General features: G+C 44.3%; 1 protein-coding gene across 1 annotated transcript in view; it reads left to right on the top strand.

Annotated features, from left to right (window-relative positions):
* Nucleotides 1–16591, top strand: part of LOC126474733 (trypsin Tyr p 3.0101-like) — a 57476-nt gene that overhangs the window by 34686 nt on the left and 6199 nt on the right. Inside the window, exon 3 of the mRNA XM_050102212.1 lies at nt 13281–13412. Coding sequence (XP_049958169.1) covers nt 13281–13412 — 132 coding nt within the window. The remainder of the gene's footprint in view (nt 1–13280; nt 13413–16591) is intronic.

Genomic DNA, 16591 nt, shown 5'->3' on the forward strand with positions numbered 1-16591 from the left:
TTGTGTTGTGGAAGTTCACCACTTCACACTGAATGTGGATTGGAACAGAAATATTCTACACTATTTGCTGCGAATTATTTTCATATTTCTTAGATGAAAAACAGTGAGAAAATCCTTTGGTAAGTTTCCATTCCAGTCGTTCACTATTAAAAATATGGTTGTTTTCCATTCTAGGCGTTCACTATAAAAATATGGTGGGTTACAGGATTCCTCCTAGAATTCGCAATTTATTTTTGTGTGAGCCGTTAAACATTTCTGATTTGAAGAGGCGTCATCGGTTATAAGGAACAGCAACATTTCTCTTGTTGACAGGCCTAATTTTGCTATTCTGCCAAAACAGTATGAACTGCACAAACTCACCTTGCAATAGCTATTGTTACAGGAAACAAAATATAAAAGCAATAAGCGTCCAGAGGAAAACCTCATTATGTCAGCTTGCTGAAACGTAAGATAAGAACTTAAACGTTTATTTTCATACTAGAAAACTCTCTTTTCAGTAGCAGTCAAGGAATTTTTTAAAAAAATTTGCAGAACTGGATTTAAAAAAAATTAAATAAAACCTGTAGCTTCGATTATATCAACGTAGGTAAGAAAGTTTCTTATGTTAGGCATATGGAAAAATACTCCTCTCATTGTGTGCTATTATTTACCAAATTCTCGTTTCGATATCTCGAACGATTTAGAAGATCTGAGGTATGTTATGAATATTTCATTCTCGTGTGCGAGCGCTTCTGAGTGAACACGCTACATAAATACTATTTTCTCGAGATTGTAGACTTAGTGAAATTCCCTTATCAGTAACATACGATGTAATATTCACCAAACGCAAAATCATAGCGGCCCGTATATTTTATTGCAAACTTTCTCGAATTTCGCGCCCCGTCTTACTTAAATGAGAATATCACATTAAGTATGACTGTTAGCGTGATGATGGACATTTCACCATGAAGTTGACATATAAAGCTATATTAACAAAAAATCTTTTTTTTTTGATGAGTTATTTCTGTAAAACCGTGTTGGAAAGAGTACAGAACCAATGGAGTGCATGTGATGTTCTATCCATAATCGCACTTCTGCACCTTGACTATCAGGCTAAGCACCGTTCTCTATGCACACCGGTAAGCGCATATAGCTGCACTGGACAGCGCAGCAAGTCGGCATGCAGACTATCGGCTTTCTTTCTCTTCTTGCACTTAGAAGCCTTTAGTTTCCCTGTTAGAATTAACAACACTCACAAAATATAGAAAATGGGCCAGCATTTATAATACAGACATGTTACAGTTATAACATATACATCCAACAAAAGGTCATTCTCTTACAGCCCTCCTTCAGACCATACACATTCTCCTAAGCCTAACAGTTTATGCAGAATTTAATAAAGCAGGAAATTTGTCCACATGCACTTACAATAAATGATGATGAAATTATTAAAACACGGTAAAAATAAAGGTAGCCTATTCAATATAGCCTTTTTATGGACAACAAATGTAGGAAATGGACCACCATTTAAAATGCATACAAGTTACAATTACAACATATGTATCAAAATATAGAAAACAGGTCACTATTATAATTTATTGTAGTTAAAATTACAACATATTAGTCAAACAAAAAGTCCTTCTCTTCTGGTCCCCCATCAGACTATACGCAGACTAAGTGAAGCAGTTTATGCAGATTGTCCTGAGTGAAGCAGTTTATGCACAATACAATACAATAAAACATGAAATTTACGCACATGTGCCTATAATAAATGACGAAGAAATTGTTGTTAAAATATGAAAAAAATTAAAGGCAGCCTGCTCAGTAGAAGCGTCTTTTTGTGTTCTGTTGGATGGTAGGACGAAAAGTTACATTTAAATAGCTACTTTCAGGTAATAAGAGTCTTTTTTATATAGTCCAGTCTCGTATTTCATTATATGAACTAGCAGTCACATAATTAGTTATACATATGATGCTTAATTATCACGGGAAATGTATAAGGTATGTCACGTTCCACGCAAGTGTCGAGACTATGATGATCCGTGCACATTTACACAATTAAAAAGATATAAGACGAGTGATAAATCAATAAATAAAATACAAACAGAGGTGTGGCTTTTAGTGATTATAGCTAGTGTCCACCGCTATTAATTTATATTTTTTATGTCCATATAAAATAAATATTCAACTGTTATTAATTTACAACGTTTTTATACGGCTACGATATAACGTCAGCAATTCTTGTGATACCCAATACATGAAACTCTATGTCGTGATTACTCAGATGTGATTGATTTTGTTGTATGTCGAAATTGTGAATTATTGTTTTAATTTTAACGTATTTCTCAATAGTTCCAGTTTGCTATATTACGACAGCTGCCTTCTTTAGGGGAGTGCTATTATCCAAGCCAACGGTCACATTACCCCTTCCGTATTTGACAACAAAAGACCGACTGTCTGTTACCGGTAGCCGCGTAGTTACTGAAGCTGGCTCAGCCTCTCCTCGGCCGCTCATTGGAGTTAAATCATATAATGAGGGGACAAAAGTCATGCGATACTTCCTAATACCGCGTCGGACCTCCTTTCGCCCTGCGCAGTGCAGAAAATCGATGTGTCGTGGACTCAAGTCCTTAGAAGCCCCCCCCCCCCCCCCAGAAATATTGACCCATGCTCTATAGCCATCCGTGCGAAGCTATTGCCGGTGCAGGATTTTGTGCACGAACTGACATCCCGATTATGTCCCATATATGTTCGATGGGTGGCAAAATCATTCCCCCGAATGGTTCAGAATATTCAACAAACCAATTACGAACTACTTTGGCCCGGTGACACGGCACATTGTTATCTATAAAATGACATCGTTGTTTGGAAAAATGAAGTCCACGAACGGCTGAAGAAGGTCTCCAAAAAGCCGAACATTACTGTTTTCAGTTCATGATTGGTTCAGTTGGACCAGAGGACCCAGTCAATTCCATCCAAACACGGCCCACGCCATTACAGAGCCGACCACCAGCTTGCACAGTGCCCTGTTGAAAACTTGGGTCTATGGCTTCGTTGGGTCTGCGCCGCGCTCGAACATTACAATATAGTCTTACCAACTGGAAACGGGACTCATCTGACCAAGCCACAGTTTTCCAGTCGTCTAGGATCCAATCGACATGTTCACAAGCCCATGGAAACGCGCTGCAGGAGATGTCATGGTGTTAGCAATCGCACTCGCGTCTTTACTCTGCTGTCATAGTCCATTAAAGCCAAATTTCGCCGCAGTGTGCTAACGGATGCAGTAGTCAAACGTCCCACATTGATTTCTGCGGTTATTTAACATAGTGTTGCTTGTTTGTTAGCACTGACAACACCACGCAAACGCCACTGCCCTCGGTCGTTAAGGGTAGGCTGTCGACCACTGCTACTCCGTGGTGAGAGGTAATGTGGTATTCTGACGCACTCTTGATACTGTTGATCTCGGAATGTCGAATTCAAAAATGGTTCAAATGGCTCTGAGCACTATGGGACTCAACTGCTGAGGTCATTAGTCCCCTAGAACTTAGAACTAGTTAAACCTAACTAACCTAAGGACATCACAAACATCCATGCCCGAGGCAGGATTCGAACCTGCGACCGTAGCGGTCTTGCGGTTCCAGACTGCAGCGCCTTTAACCGCGCGGCCACTTCGGCCGGCTGAATGTCGAATTCCCTAGCGGTTTCTGAAATGGAATGTCCCACGCATCTAGCTCCAAATGACATTCCGAGTTCAAAATCTGTTAATTCTCGTCGCGCGGCCATTATTACGTCCGAAATCCTTCCACATGAATCATCTGAAATCCAATGACAGTTCCGGCAATGCATTGCCCGTTTATACTTTGTGTGCTCCATACTACCGCAATCAGTATATCGCTGTCCCATGACTCTTGTCATCTCAGTGAACAACTCCAATGATTCCGATAACATTAGGCGTCTGAATAGCTCGGCAGCATATGTGATATGTTAAAGGCCTTGTAATACTTCCTCTCCCCGGTGTTATTCAATCTATATATTGAGCAAGCAGTAAAGGAAACAAAAGAAAAGTTGGGAGTAGGTATTAAAATCCATGGAGAAGAAATGAAAACTTTGAGGTTCGCCGATGACATTGTAATTCTGTCAGAGACAGCAAAGGACTTGGAAGAGCAGTTGAACGGAATGGACAGTGTCTTGAAAGGAGGGTATAAGATGAACATCAACAAAAGCAAAACGAGAATAATGGAATGTAGACGAATGAAATCGGGTGGTGCTGCGGGAATTAGATTAGGAAATAAGGCGCTTAAAGTAGTAAATGAGTATTGCTATTTGGGGAGCAAAATAACTGATGATGGTCGAAGTAGAGAGGATATAAAATGTATACTGGCAATGGCAAGGAAAGCATTTCTGAAGAAGAGAAATTTATTAACATTGAGTATAGATTTAAGTGTCAGGAAGTCGTTTCTGAAAGTATTTGTATGGAGTGTAACCATGTATGGAAGTGAAACATGGACGATAAATACACTCCTGGAAATGGAAAAAAGAACACATTGACACCGGTGTGTCAGACCCACCATACTTGCTCCGGACGCTGCGAGAGGGCTGTACAAGCAATGATCACACGCACGGCACAGCGGACACACCAGGAACCGCGGTGTTGGCCGTCGAATGGCGCTAGCTGCGCAGCATTTGTGCACCGCCGCCGTCAGTGTCAGCCAGTTTGCCGTGGCATACGGAGCTCCATCGCAGTCTTTAACACTGGTAGCATGCCGCGACAGCGTGGACGTGAACCGTATGTGCAGTTGACGGACTTTGAGCGAGGGCGTATAGTGGGCATGCGGGAGGCCGGGTGGACGTACCGCCGAATTGCTCAACACGTGGGGCGTGAGGTCTCCACAGTACATCGATGTTGTCGCCAGTGGTCGGCGGAAGGTGCACGTGCCCGTCGACCTGGGACCGGACCGCAGCGACGCACGGATGCACGCCAAGACCGTAGGATCCTACGCAGTGCCGTAGGGGACCGCACCGCCACTTCCCAGCAAATTAGGGACACTGTTGCTCCTGGGGTATCGGCGAGGACCATTCGCAACCGTCTCCATGAAGCTGGGCTACGGTCCCGCACACCGTTAGGCCGTCTTCCGCTCACGCCCCAACATCGTGCAGCCCGCCTCCAGTGGTGTCGCGACAGGCGTGAATGGAGGGACGAATGGAGACGTGTCGTCTTCAGCGATGAGAGTCGCTTCTGCCTTGGTGCCAATGATGGTCGTATGCGTGTTTGGCGCCGTGCAGGTGAGCGCCACAATCAGGACTGCATACGACCGAGGCACACAGGGCCAACACCCGGCATCATGGTGTGGGGAGCGATCTCCTACACTGGCCGTACACCACTGGTGATCGTCGAGGGGACACTGAATAGTGCACGGTACATCCAAACCGTCATCGAACCCATCGTTCTATCATTCCTAGACCGGCAAGGGAACTTGCTGCTCCAACAGGACAATGCACGTCCGCATGTAACCCGTGCCACCCAACGTGCTCTAGAAGGTGTAAGTCAACTACCCTGGGCAGCAAGATCTCCGGATCTGTCTCCCATTGAGCATGTTTGGGACTGGATGAAGCGTCGTCTCACGCGGTCTGCACGTCCAGCACGAACGCTGGTCCAACTGAGGCGCCAGGTGGAAATGGCATGGCAAGCCGTTCCACAGGACTACATCCAGCATCTCTACGATCGTCTCCATGGGAGAATAGCAGCCTGCATTGCTGCGAAAGGTGGATATACACTGTACTAGTGCCGACATTGTGCATGCTCTGTTGCCTGTGTCTATGTGCCTGTGGTTCTGTCAGTGTGATCATGTGATGTATCTGACCCCAGGAATTTGTCAATAAAGTTTCCCCTTCCTGGGACAATGAATTCATGGTGTTCTTATTTCAATTTCCAGGAGTGTAGTTTAGACAGGAAGAAAATAGAAGATTTCGAAATGTGGTGCTACAGAAGAATGCTAAAGATTAGATGGGTAGATCACATAATTAATGAGGAGGTATTGAATAAAACTGGGGAGAAGAGAAATTTTTGGCACAACTTGACTAGAAGAAGGGATCGGTTGGTAGGGTATATTCTGAAGCATCAAGGGATCACCAATTTAGTATTGGAGGGCAGCGCGGAGGGTAAAAATCGCATAGGGAGACCAAGAGATGAATACACTAAACAGATTCAGAAGGATGTAGGTTGCAGTAGGAACTGGGAGATGAAGGAACTTGCAAAGGATAGAGTAGCATGGAGAGCTGCATCGAACCAGTCTCAGGACTGAAGACCACAACAACAACAACAATATTTCCTTGAGCTAATCTTGAAATTACTTTTAAAGCAGTTGATGTTGTCCCCTTACAGCCCTACCCGCTGTTACAGAATTATTAGGGTCGAGATTTTGTTGATACGTAAGGGATTTCTCAGCATATTTCAATGGATAAATTATCATCAGATATGTTATACAAATACATCCGAGTTTGTAAGATGAGAAATAGTTGGCTGTCCTCTTCGCATCACACGACGTAACCTCATGGTGTAGACATCACCCATCACTCTCTCTGAGAAAGAATAACAAAACCTAGTGATGCAGCATTTATTCCATTAAAAACGGCTGCAGCCATTTAAAAGTTGCCTGCTACGAGCAGACCATAGTTTGTCTCGAAACAATATGAAACCGTCATTTATAAATTTTCCGGCTGAGAAGTATGCCAACGTAAAGTCATAAATTTCACCAATTGAAATAATAAGCGATAGGTTTTATTCCGGAACCTAGCTGAGTTGACGATCACATTTTCATACACGATATTTTTTTTACAAGTAACTGATGTCATCACCACGTTCGGTGAGCCGTGGTCTAATGTTCCCTTGCTGCCTGTAATTCGAACAGCCTGGTGTCCCGGTCCGAGCCGTCGTCCTCAGGTGGCGAAGCTAAAGTTGTGGTATGTGCCTGGACTATGAGCTCTGTGACAACTGATATAGTCACTACCTTTATGCTCTACGAGGCAAGCTCTGCTGCGTCTTACCTACATCTGAACCGGGTTTAGGACTGATCGGTTGTCTTCTTAGGTTCTACAGGTGAAGCCCTAATGTATGGCCGTGCCCGATTGCAGACATACTGCATATCACTCACTTAGTCAACCTGTGGTTCCAGGAGTGAAGATCAAATACGTGTTCCCTTGTCTGTACTCTATGCAACTTTAAGCTCGTCTGACTTGCGATGGTGCTTGAACTGCAACGAGACTGATGTTTGAAACGTAGAGGTATTAAACCATCGCTTATAGCAACTCAAAAGGAGACAGGTCAGTCATTGACATGCTGTGCACGCAAACAAAGTTATTAACCATGCCTAACATACGACAGTATATCATTGAAGAGGGTGAATGTTATATATTATATGCAGTTTTTTCTACATAATACTTTCAGATATTTTCTTATTGTTACGCAACTTCATCTAGATGACTTTGAATATATGACTTTATATATGCGAAACAAAGGAAATTAGAAAGATCTCGGTCTGACACAGAGGTGGTGATAATATCAATAAAATTCAACATTGGATTTAAGTTGGGCAATGACGTAAGTCAAGAGTCATCTTCCAGAATGAATTTTCAGCCTGCAGCTGAGTGTACCCTCTTTTGAGAGGCGATAAAAATTGTGTGCTTGACCAGGTCTTGAATCCGGAACATCTACCTGAGCTATCCAGGCATGCCTACGCACTCACAGCTTTACTTCCACCATTACCATATCTCCTACCTTCCAACTTCACAGAAGTTCTCCTGTATACGGTGCCCTTAATTAGTCTAAGCACCCTATTCAAATCACTGTGTCTTACTGAGCTGGTAGATAGGAGTATAAGTACAATCAGAGGCTCCCTTACATCATCAATTTTATTCGACATATATATTAAATAGTTTATTCATTACAAGAACAAATAACCCTCCAAATTAACAAATTTCTGAATTTTTGCAAGGTATGCAGTGTTAAAGATATTGGCCAATATCTGTGAACTGCAGTGTTACATTGATGTTAAAAACTTCTTGAAGTGATATTTTGTGTGTAACGAAAGAATAGAAAATCGTTACACACAAAATATCACTTCAAGAAGTTTTTAACATCAATGTAACACTGCAGTTCACAGATATTGGCCAATATCTTTAACACTGCATACCTTGCAAAAATTCAGAAAAATTTCCACAACGTCTCAACAACCTTAAAACAGTTTCCCCTAGAATAAATACAGTAGACGCAAGTTCTACAACAAGAAGCATACACTGAGGTAGCAAACGTCATGGGATATCTCGTGTCAGACCTCCTTTTGCCCGGCATCGTGCAGCAATTTCACGTGGTATGGACTCAACAAGTCGCTGGAACCCCCTGCAGTCACATTGAACCCTGTTGCCTCTAAAGCCGTCCATAATTGCAACAGTGTTGCCAGTACAGGATTTTATGCACTAACTGATCTCTCAACTGTGTCCCATAAACGTTCGATGGGGTTCACGTCGGGTGATGTGGTCGGCCAAATCATAAGCTCGATTTATCCAAAATGTTTTTCAAACCACTCGCGAACAGATGTGGCCTGGCGACATGGCGCATTGTTACCCATAAAAATTCCAGTGTTGTTTGGCATCATGAGCTCCACGAATGGCTACAAATGTTCTCCAAGTAGCCGAACATATCCATTTCAAGTGAATGACTGGTCCACTTAGGACAGAAGACGCAGTCCATCCCATGTAAACACAGTCCACGTTATTATGGAGCCACCACCAGCTTGCACAGTACCTTGTTGACAACTTGGGTCTGTAGCATCGTTGGGTCTGCACCACACACGAACCCTACCATCAGCTCTTACCAACTGAAATCGGGACTCATCTGACCAGGTGACAGTTTTCCAGTCGTGTAGACTCAAACCGAAATGGTCATTAACGTTAGAGAGGCGCTGCAGCTGTTGTCCTGTCAGCAAAGGCACTCATGTTCGTCGTACTGTCCGAAGGGATACGTTCATCGTACGTCCCACATTGATTTCTACGGTTATTCACGCAGTGCTGCTTGTCTGTTAACACTGACAAATGGTTCAAATGGCTCTGAGCACTATGGGACTCAACTGCTGAGGTCATTAGTCCCCTAGAACTTAGAACTAGTTAAACCTAACTAACCTAAGGACATCACAAACATCCATGCCCGAGGCAGGATTCGAACCTGCGACCGTAGCGGTCTTGCGGTTCCAGACTGCAGCGCCTTTAACCGCACGGCCACTTCGGCCGGCCTAACACTGACAACCCTACACAAACGCCGATTTTCTCGATCAACAAGAGAAGGTCGTCGGCCACTCCGTTGTCCTTGATGAGAGGTAAAGTCTGAAATCTGGTATTCTTGGCACACTCTTGGAACTGTGAATTTCGGAATATTGAATTCCCTAACGATTTCCGAATGGAATGTCTCATACATCCAGCTCCAACTACCATTCCGGGTTCAGTGTCGTAACATACGTTGACATCTCTTTCACAAGACTTTTATCTCCTTGGTGCAAAAATATTACGGAAAAAAGCAAAAATATTAGGTTAAGACTGTTTAAATTTGTTAATAAAAATACAGAACCTTTCTGTAAAACAATAGCAAGGTTACAAAAAATGACAGGCTGGATGGAAGAGAATTTGATCTGTCAAAGGCCCAGCACCCTTTACGTCATATATTTCTCATATGCTAAACATTTCTTAACGATCAGTGGAGCTTTTGACGTCCTCTTTCATTACAATATAACCCAGGCTCACAATATACCGCCGGCCGGGGTGGCTGAGCGGTTCTAGGCGCTACAGCCTGGAACCGCGCGACCGCTACGGTCGCAGGTTCGAATCCTGCCTCGGGCGAGGATGTTTGTGATATCTTTAGGTTAGTTAGGTTTAAGTAGTTCTAAGTTCTAGGGACCTGATGACCTCAGAAGTTAAGTCCCATAGTGCTCAGAGCCATTTGAACCATTTTGAACCACAAGATACCTTTGAACAAAATGAATTATGTTTCCTGAAACATGCATATTTTACACAGGCTAACGGCTTTAAGTCATACACATGCCAGAACTAACAGTAGCGCTTACTGCGTGACAGTAACTTTTCAATGACATCCACACAGAAGAACAAAATGTTTTAAGGTGAGGCGCAATATTTCAAACAAATCATAATAAAGTCCAGCGAGACATTCAACACTTCTAATCTCCCCTCAAAAATATCTAGAGTGAAATCTCAGACTTAAAGCAAGCTTGGTAAGCTGTATGTTAGCCACGCCAGTAAAAATCGTAAACCACAATCTTACTTTGTGCCACAAATAAGAAACAAGAAGTTCAATAATATTGAACCAGACAGGCACCGCAATATACGGAACATTATCTCGGATGAACTATTGTAATCCTTGTGTATCTCTAAGGAAATAGAAATAATTACTGTTCAGATTAAGTATTTTGGGGGTATTAATCTTTAGATTAAGACGGACAAGCAAGACCGTATACAGACAGAAGTCGGTGATGTTTAACAGTAATGTACCGTAAAACTAACCTCCGAACAAAGGTCCCAGCACCGTAACATCGTCCAATTCAAAATGACCCGACAAGTATCACATGAGAGTGCTCGCGGCGCAGCACTGCTTGTTGAATGTGACTGTTAGTTTCTTGTGAACACACATGTACAGTTAGGCTCAGTCGTACGTCTTAATATGTATCTGGAAAAATTTGTTTCCTTCTAAAAGGGACTCTGAGGTCATCAGTAGCCTAGAACTTAGAACTAATTAAACCTAACTAACCTAAGGACATCACACACATCTATGCCCGAGGCAGGATTCGATCCTGCGACGGTAGCGGCCGCTCGGCTCCAGACTGTAGCGCCTAGAACCGCACGGCCACAATTGCCTGCTCTAGGCGCTTCAGTCCGGAACTGCGCTGCTGCCATGGTCGCAGGTTCGAATCCTGCCTCGGGCATGGATGTGTGTGATATTCTTAGGTTAGTTAGGTTTAAGTACACTACTGGACATTAAAATTGCTACACCACGAAGATGACCTGCTACAGACGCGAAATTTAACCGACAGGAAGAAGATGCTGTGATATGCAAATGATTAGCTTTTCAGAGCATTCACACACGGTTGGCGCCGGTGGCGACACCTACAACGTGCTGACACGAGGAAAGTTTCCAACCCATTTCTCATTTACAAAAGGCTGTTGACCGGCGTTGCCTGGTGAAACGTTGTTGTGATGCCTCGTGTAAGGAGGAGAAATGCGTACCATCACGTTTCCGACTTTGTTAAAGGTCGCATTGTAGACTATCGCGATTGCGGTTTATCGTATCGCAACATTGCTGCTCGCGTTGGTCGAGATCCAATGATTGTTAGCAGAATATTGAATCGGTGGGTTCAGGAGGGTAATACGGAACGCCTGCCGGATCCCAACGGCCTCGTATCACTAGCAGCCGAGATGAGAGGCATCTTATCCGCATGGCTGTAACGGATCGTGCAGCCATGTCTCGATCCCTGAGTCAACAGATGGGGACGTTTGCGAGACAGCAACCATCTGCACGAACAATTCGACGACGTTTTCAGCAGCATGGACTGTCAGCTGGGAGACCATGGCTGCAGTTGTTCTTGACGCTGCATCACAGACAGGAGCGCCTGCGATGGTGTACTCAACGACGAACGTGGGTGCACGAATGGCAAAACGTCATTTTTTCGGATGAATCCAGGTTCTGTTTACAGCATCATGATGGTCGCATCCGTGTTTGGCGACATCGCGGTGAACGCACATTGGAAGCGTGTATTCGTTATCACCATACTGGCGTATCACCCGGCCTAATGGTATGGGGTGGCTTTAATTACACGTCTCGGTCACCTCTTGTTCGCATTGACGGCACATTTAACAGCTTCAACACGATACCACAGTTAATCAAGAGTAGTGACTGGAAAATTGCGACGAGCCAGTTGCTCGGCCATCATTGACCAGACGTTTTCAGTCTGTGAGAGATCTGGAGAATGTGATGGCCAGGGCAGCAGTCGAACATTTTCTGTATCCAGAAAGGCCCGTACAGGACTTGCAACATGCGGTCGTGCATTATCCTGCTGAAATGTAGGGATTCGCAGGAATCGGATGAAGGATAGAGCCACGGGTGGTAACACATCTGAAATGTAACGTTCACTGTTCAAAGTGCCGTCAATGCGAACAAGAGGTAACCGAGAAGTGTAACCAATGGCACGCACATACCATCACGCCGGGTGATACGGCAGTATGGCGATGACGAATATACGCTTCCAATGTGCGTTCACCGCGATGTCGCCAAACATGGATGCGACCATCATGATACTGTAAACAGAACCTGGATTCATCCGAAAGAATAACGTTTTGCCATTCGTGCACCCAGGTTCGTCGTTGAGTACACCATCGCAAGCGCTCCTGTCTGTGATGCAGCGTCAAGGGTAACCGCAGCCATGGTCTCCGAGCTGATAGTCCATGGTGCTGCGAACGTCGACGAACTGTTCGTGCAGATGGTTGCTGTCTCGCAAACGTCCCCATTTGTTGACTCAGGGATCGAGACGTGGCTGCACGATCCGTTACAGCCATGCGGATAAGATGCCTGTCGTCTCGACTGCTAGTGATACGAGGCCGTTGGGATCCAGCGAGGCGTTCCGTATTTCCATCCTGAACCCACTGATTCCATATTCTGCTAACAGTCACTGGATCTCGACCAACGCGAGCAGCAATGTCGCGATACGGTAAATCGCGATCGCTATGGGCTACAATCCGACCTTTATCAAAGTTGGAAACGCATTTCTCCTCCTTACACGAGGCATCACAACAACGTTTCACCAGGCAACGCCGGTCAACTGCTGTTTGTGGATGAGAAATGGGTTGGAAACTTTCCTCATGTCAGCACGTTGTAGGTGTCGCCATCGCCGCCAACCTTGTGTGAATGCTCTGAAAAGCTAATCATTTGCATATCACAGCATCTTCTTCCTGTCGGTTAAATTTCGCGTGTGTAACACGTGATCTTCATGGTGTAGCACTTTTGAATGGCCAGTAGTTTGGCTCTGCCGGTACAGGATTTTCGCAAAAAATTCAGAAGTTTCGGGTTCGAGTCCTGGTCCGGAACACTGTTTTAATCTTCCATTAAGCTTCAAAAATCATATTGGTCTGTGGATCGCTTCTTGCACGACTTACGCTTGGAAAGGGCCGATGAATTGTTCAGTCTCAGTGTTATGCCTCCGCGGTGTGCTACAGTGTGCAGCTATAAGCTTGTTATCTTATTTCTGCAGAATGGGCAAACTTCAAATGAACTGAAGTACGTGACGGTGAACGTGACGGACACAGCGATTTGCCGCACGAGGCTGCTCGTTCTGGAAGGGATGCTGTGTGCTGGAGGGGTGAGGAACGAAGACTCCTGCCAGGTGAGTCTATTGTCCTTATATAGATAATAGTCCCTTCACTTCACACCTGTTAAGTCCTCATAGTAATCACGACATGTGTCCCACTTCCTTCATGGATTTCTTCGAGTAGATGATGACGCAATGTATTTCATCTTCAGCACACTTCTCACTGAAATACCCATAGATCATCTATTATTTAATAATTTGTTTCTTCAGTTCTTACCCGTTACGTACAATTTAAGCTCTCTCTTTCACATTACTACTATCTAAAGTTAGTATTGTTTTCTGTGCATCGGCATCTAATGAAACTACATGTACTACTACAACTAATATGTTACTGTTTACCATACCACAGTGATTACTACTGTTAATTACGACAGCATCCACTAAAATAACTAGCTGTACTTACCACTACTCCTGCACTATTACCTATAATTACTCCACTATACCTATCTGAACAGTATTTGCATGTAATATTCCACCTCCCAGACCGCAGGCGCGTCCTGCCACTCTGTAACATCAACGTTTTCGTGATTCATAATTTACAGACGTTCACAGATAATGTTTTTTCCTATATTTCGTGCACATTTAGTGACTATTTACGAATCATTTCTACATATGTAACGTAATCTGTGAAAATACTACACTGGCGGGGAAAAGTCGCAACATCAAGAAGTAATTGTGCGACAAAAACGAAAGTTGAAAGGCATTTTTCTACATCTGAAAGATGTCTACGCAAATTTCTCGCCAATCACATAAGAGTGCCGCTAGTAGCATCATTAAGAGGATGCAAATCAGGTTGGCTTTAAATACGCGCTGTTACGGTCGTGAGCGTTATTTACCTTTGAGATTGGACGTGGTTAGCTGATGTTAGGCAAGAATGCCTTTAAGGCGACAAAGACGCCATTATCAGTATGCCATTGAGTTTGAACGAGGTCGTGTAATAAGGCTACGAGAAGCTGGATATTCCTTTTGCAATACTGCAGAAAGTCTTTGCAAGAATGTAGCCACTGTACATGATTGCTGGCGGCGGTGATCAAGGGAAGAACGGGTTCCGGATGTCAACGTGGTACTGTCGAGAGGGGTGACCATCTAGTTTAGCTTATGACTCTGCCGCAGCGTACTGCATCTGCGTCAGCAATTTGAGCCGCAGTTGGCACCACAGTGACAAATGAACGGTTACAAATCGGTTACTTGATGGACAGCTCTGAGCTAGATGCCGTGCAGCGTGTATTCCACTGACTCCAAACCACTGCCATTTACGACTTCAGTGGTGCTAAGCGAGAGCACATTGGGGGCAGGATGGGGGTTTGTTGTGTTTTCTGATAAAAGCTGGTTCTGCCTCGGAGCCAGTGATCGCCATGTGTTGGTAAGAACGGGGACAGTTGAGGGCCTGCAATAAACCTCTCTTAAGTGCTAGGCACATTGGACCTGCAACTGGCGTTATGGTGTGGGGTGCGATTTTGTATGACAGCAGGAGACTCTCGTGGTTATCCAAAGCACCTTGACTGCAACTCTGTACGTCAATTTGATGATCCAAACACATTGTGCTGCCATTCATGAACAGCATTCCAGGGGGTGTTTTCCAACAGGATAACGTACGCCCACATACCGCTGTTGAACCCAATACGCTCTTCAGAGTGTCGATATATTGGCTTGGCCTGCTCAATCACCGGATCCAATCGAGCACATAAGGGACATCATCAGACGAAATTTTTAGCATCATCCATCATCCAGAACCAGCATTAAGCGTCCCTGCATTGACCAACCAAGTGCCAACGGGCATGGCATTCCATCCCACGAACTGACATCCGGCACCTGTACAACACAATGCATGCACCTTTGCGTGCTTGCATTCAACATTCTGTCGATTACACTGATTATTAATATACCAGCATTTCAGATTTGCATTAACCTTTGATCTCGCAATGTCAATCATTTGAATATGTTACCTAGACAAATATATTCCTGAAAGATCATTACGCTGCATTAATTATTTCTTGATGTGGCGTTGTTTTTTCCGTCAGTGTATATTGTTACTGATCCGCGTATAGCATCGATACAATTGTAACTATATAATAAGAAAAACTGGAGCCGGCCGGTGTGGCCGAGCGGTTCTAGGCACTTCAGTCTGGAACCGCGCGACCGCTACGGTCGCAGGTTCGAATCCTGCCTCGGGCATGGATGTGTATGATGTCCTTAGGTTAGTTAGCTTTAAGTAGTTCTAAGTTCTAGGGGACTGATGACCTCAGATGTTAAGTCCCATAGTGCTCAGAGCCATTTGAACCATTTTTTTAAAAACTGGAGGGAAGCCCCTCTGTGTTAAGGAGGCAAAAGCACGCCAATGGAGAAGGCGGAAGGGGCGTTGAGAGCTTGCCAACGGACGACGATGTGCAGTCAGCCATTGTAGTGAATGCATGTCAGTTTGAATTCGAGGCTGAAACTTACTGTTGTCCCGAATGACCGTTGCCACTGCTGGTAAAGAACTGGAATGCTGAGACAGTGCTTCGTGGTTTTAATTAATTACTAGAAGAGCCATGTGTGAAGCATTAAACGCTGAGGCTAAAAGCATCTAATACTTGCGGATGCCGATGCAGCGTTTCGAACATCGTCTCAAAGTAATTTATTTTTCCTTTAGTATTGTAAGTGACGTCGGCCACCATCTTTTGCGTGGTGCTTTACTAATATAGTTTCATTTACGGATGCATACAGATTATCATTGATCCAAATAATTCTACCTGTAACATATTTCTGACCAGATACCTAAAATTTGTTTGAGTGTCACTATTAAAAACTTCATAACTGTGTCAACAAAGACAATCATTACATTATCTGGAAAACAGTTTACGGACTGAGTCTGTGGTGTCACTGCCAGACACCACACTTGCTAGGTGGTAGCCTTTAAATCGGCCGCGGTCCGTTAGTACATGTCGGACCCGCGTGTCGCCACTATCAGGATTGCAGACCGAGCGCCGCCGCCACACGGCAGGTCTAGTCTAGAGAGACTCCCTAACACTCGCCCCAGTTGTACAGCCGACTTTGCTAGTCATGGTTCACTGCCTGCATACGCTCTCATTTGCAGAGACGACAGTTTAACATAGCCTTCAGCTACGTCATTTGCTACGACCTAGCAAGGCGCCATATTCAGTTACTACGTATCCTGAACAGATAATATTGTGAATCATATACCGTCAAGAGCG

This window comes from Schistocerca serialis, chromosome 4, assembly GCF_023864345.2.
Source record: "Schistocerca serialis cubense isolate TAMUIC-IGC-003099 chromosome 4, iqSchSeri2.2, whole genome shotgun sequence".
Taxonomy (NCBI): domain Eukaryota; kingdom Metazoa; phylum Arthropoda; class Insecta; order Orthoptera; family Acrididae; genus Schistocerca; species Schistocerca serialis.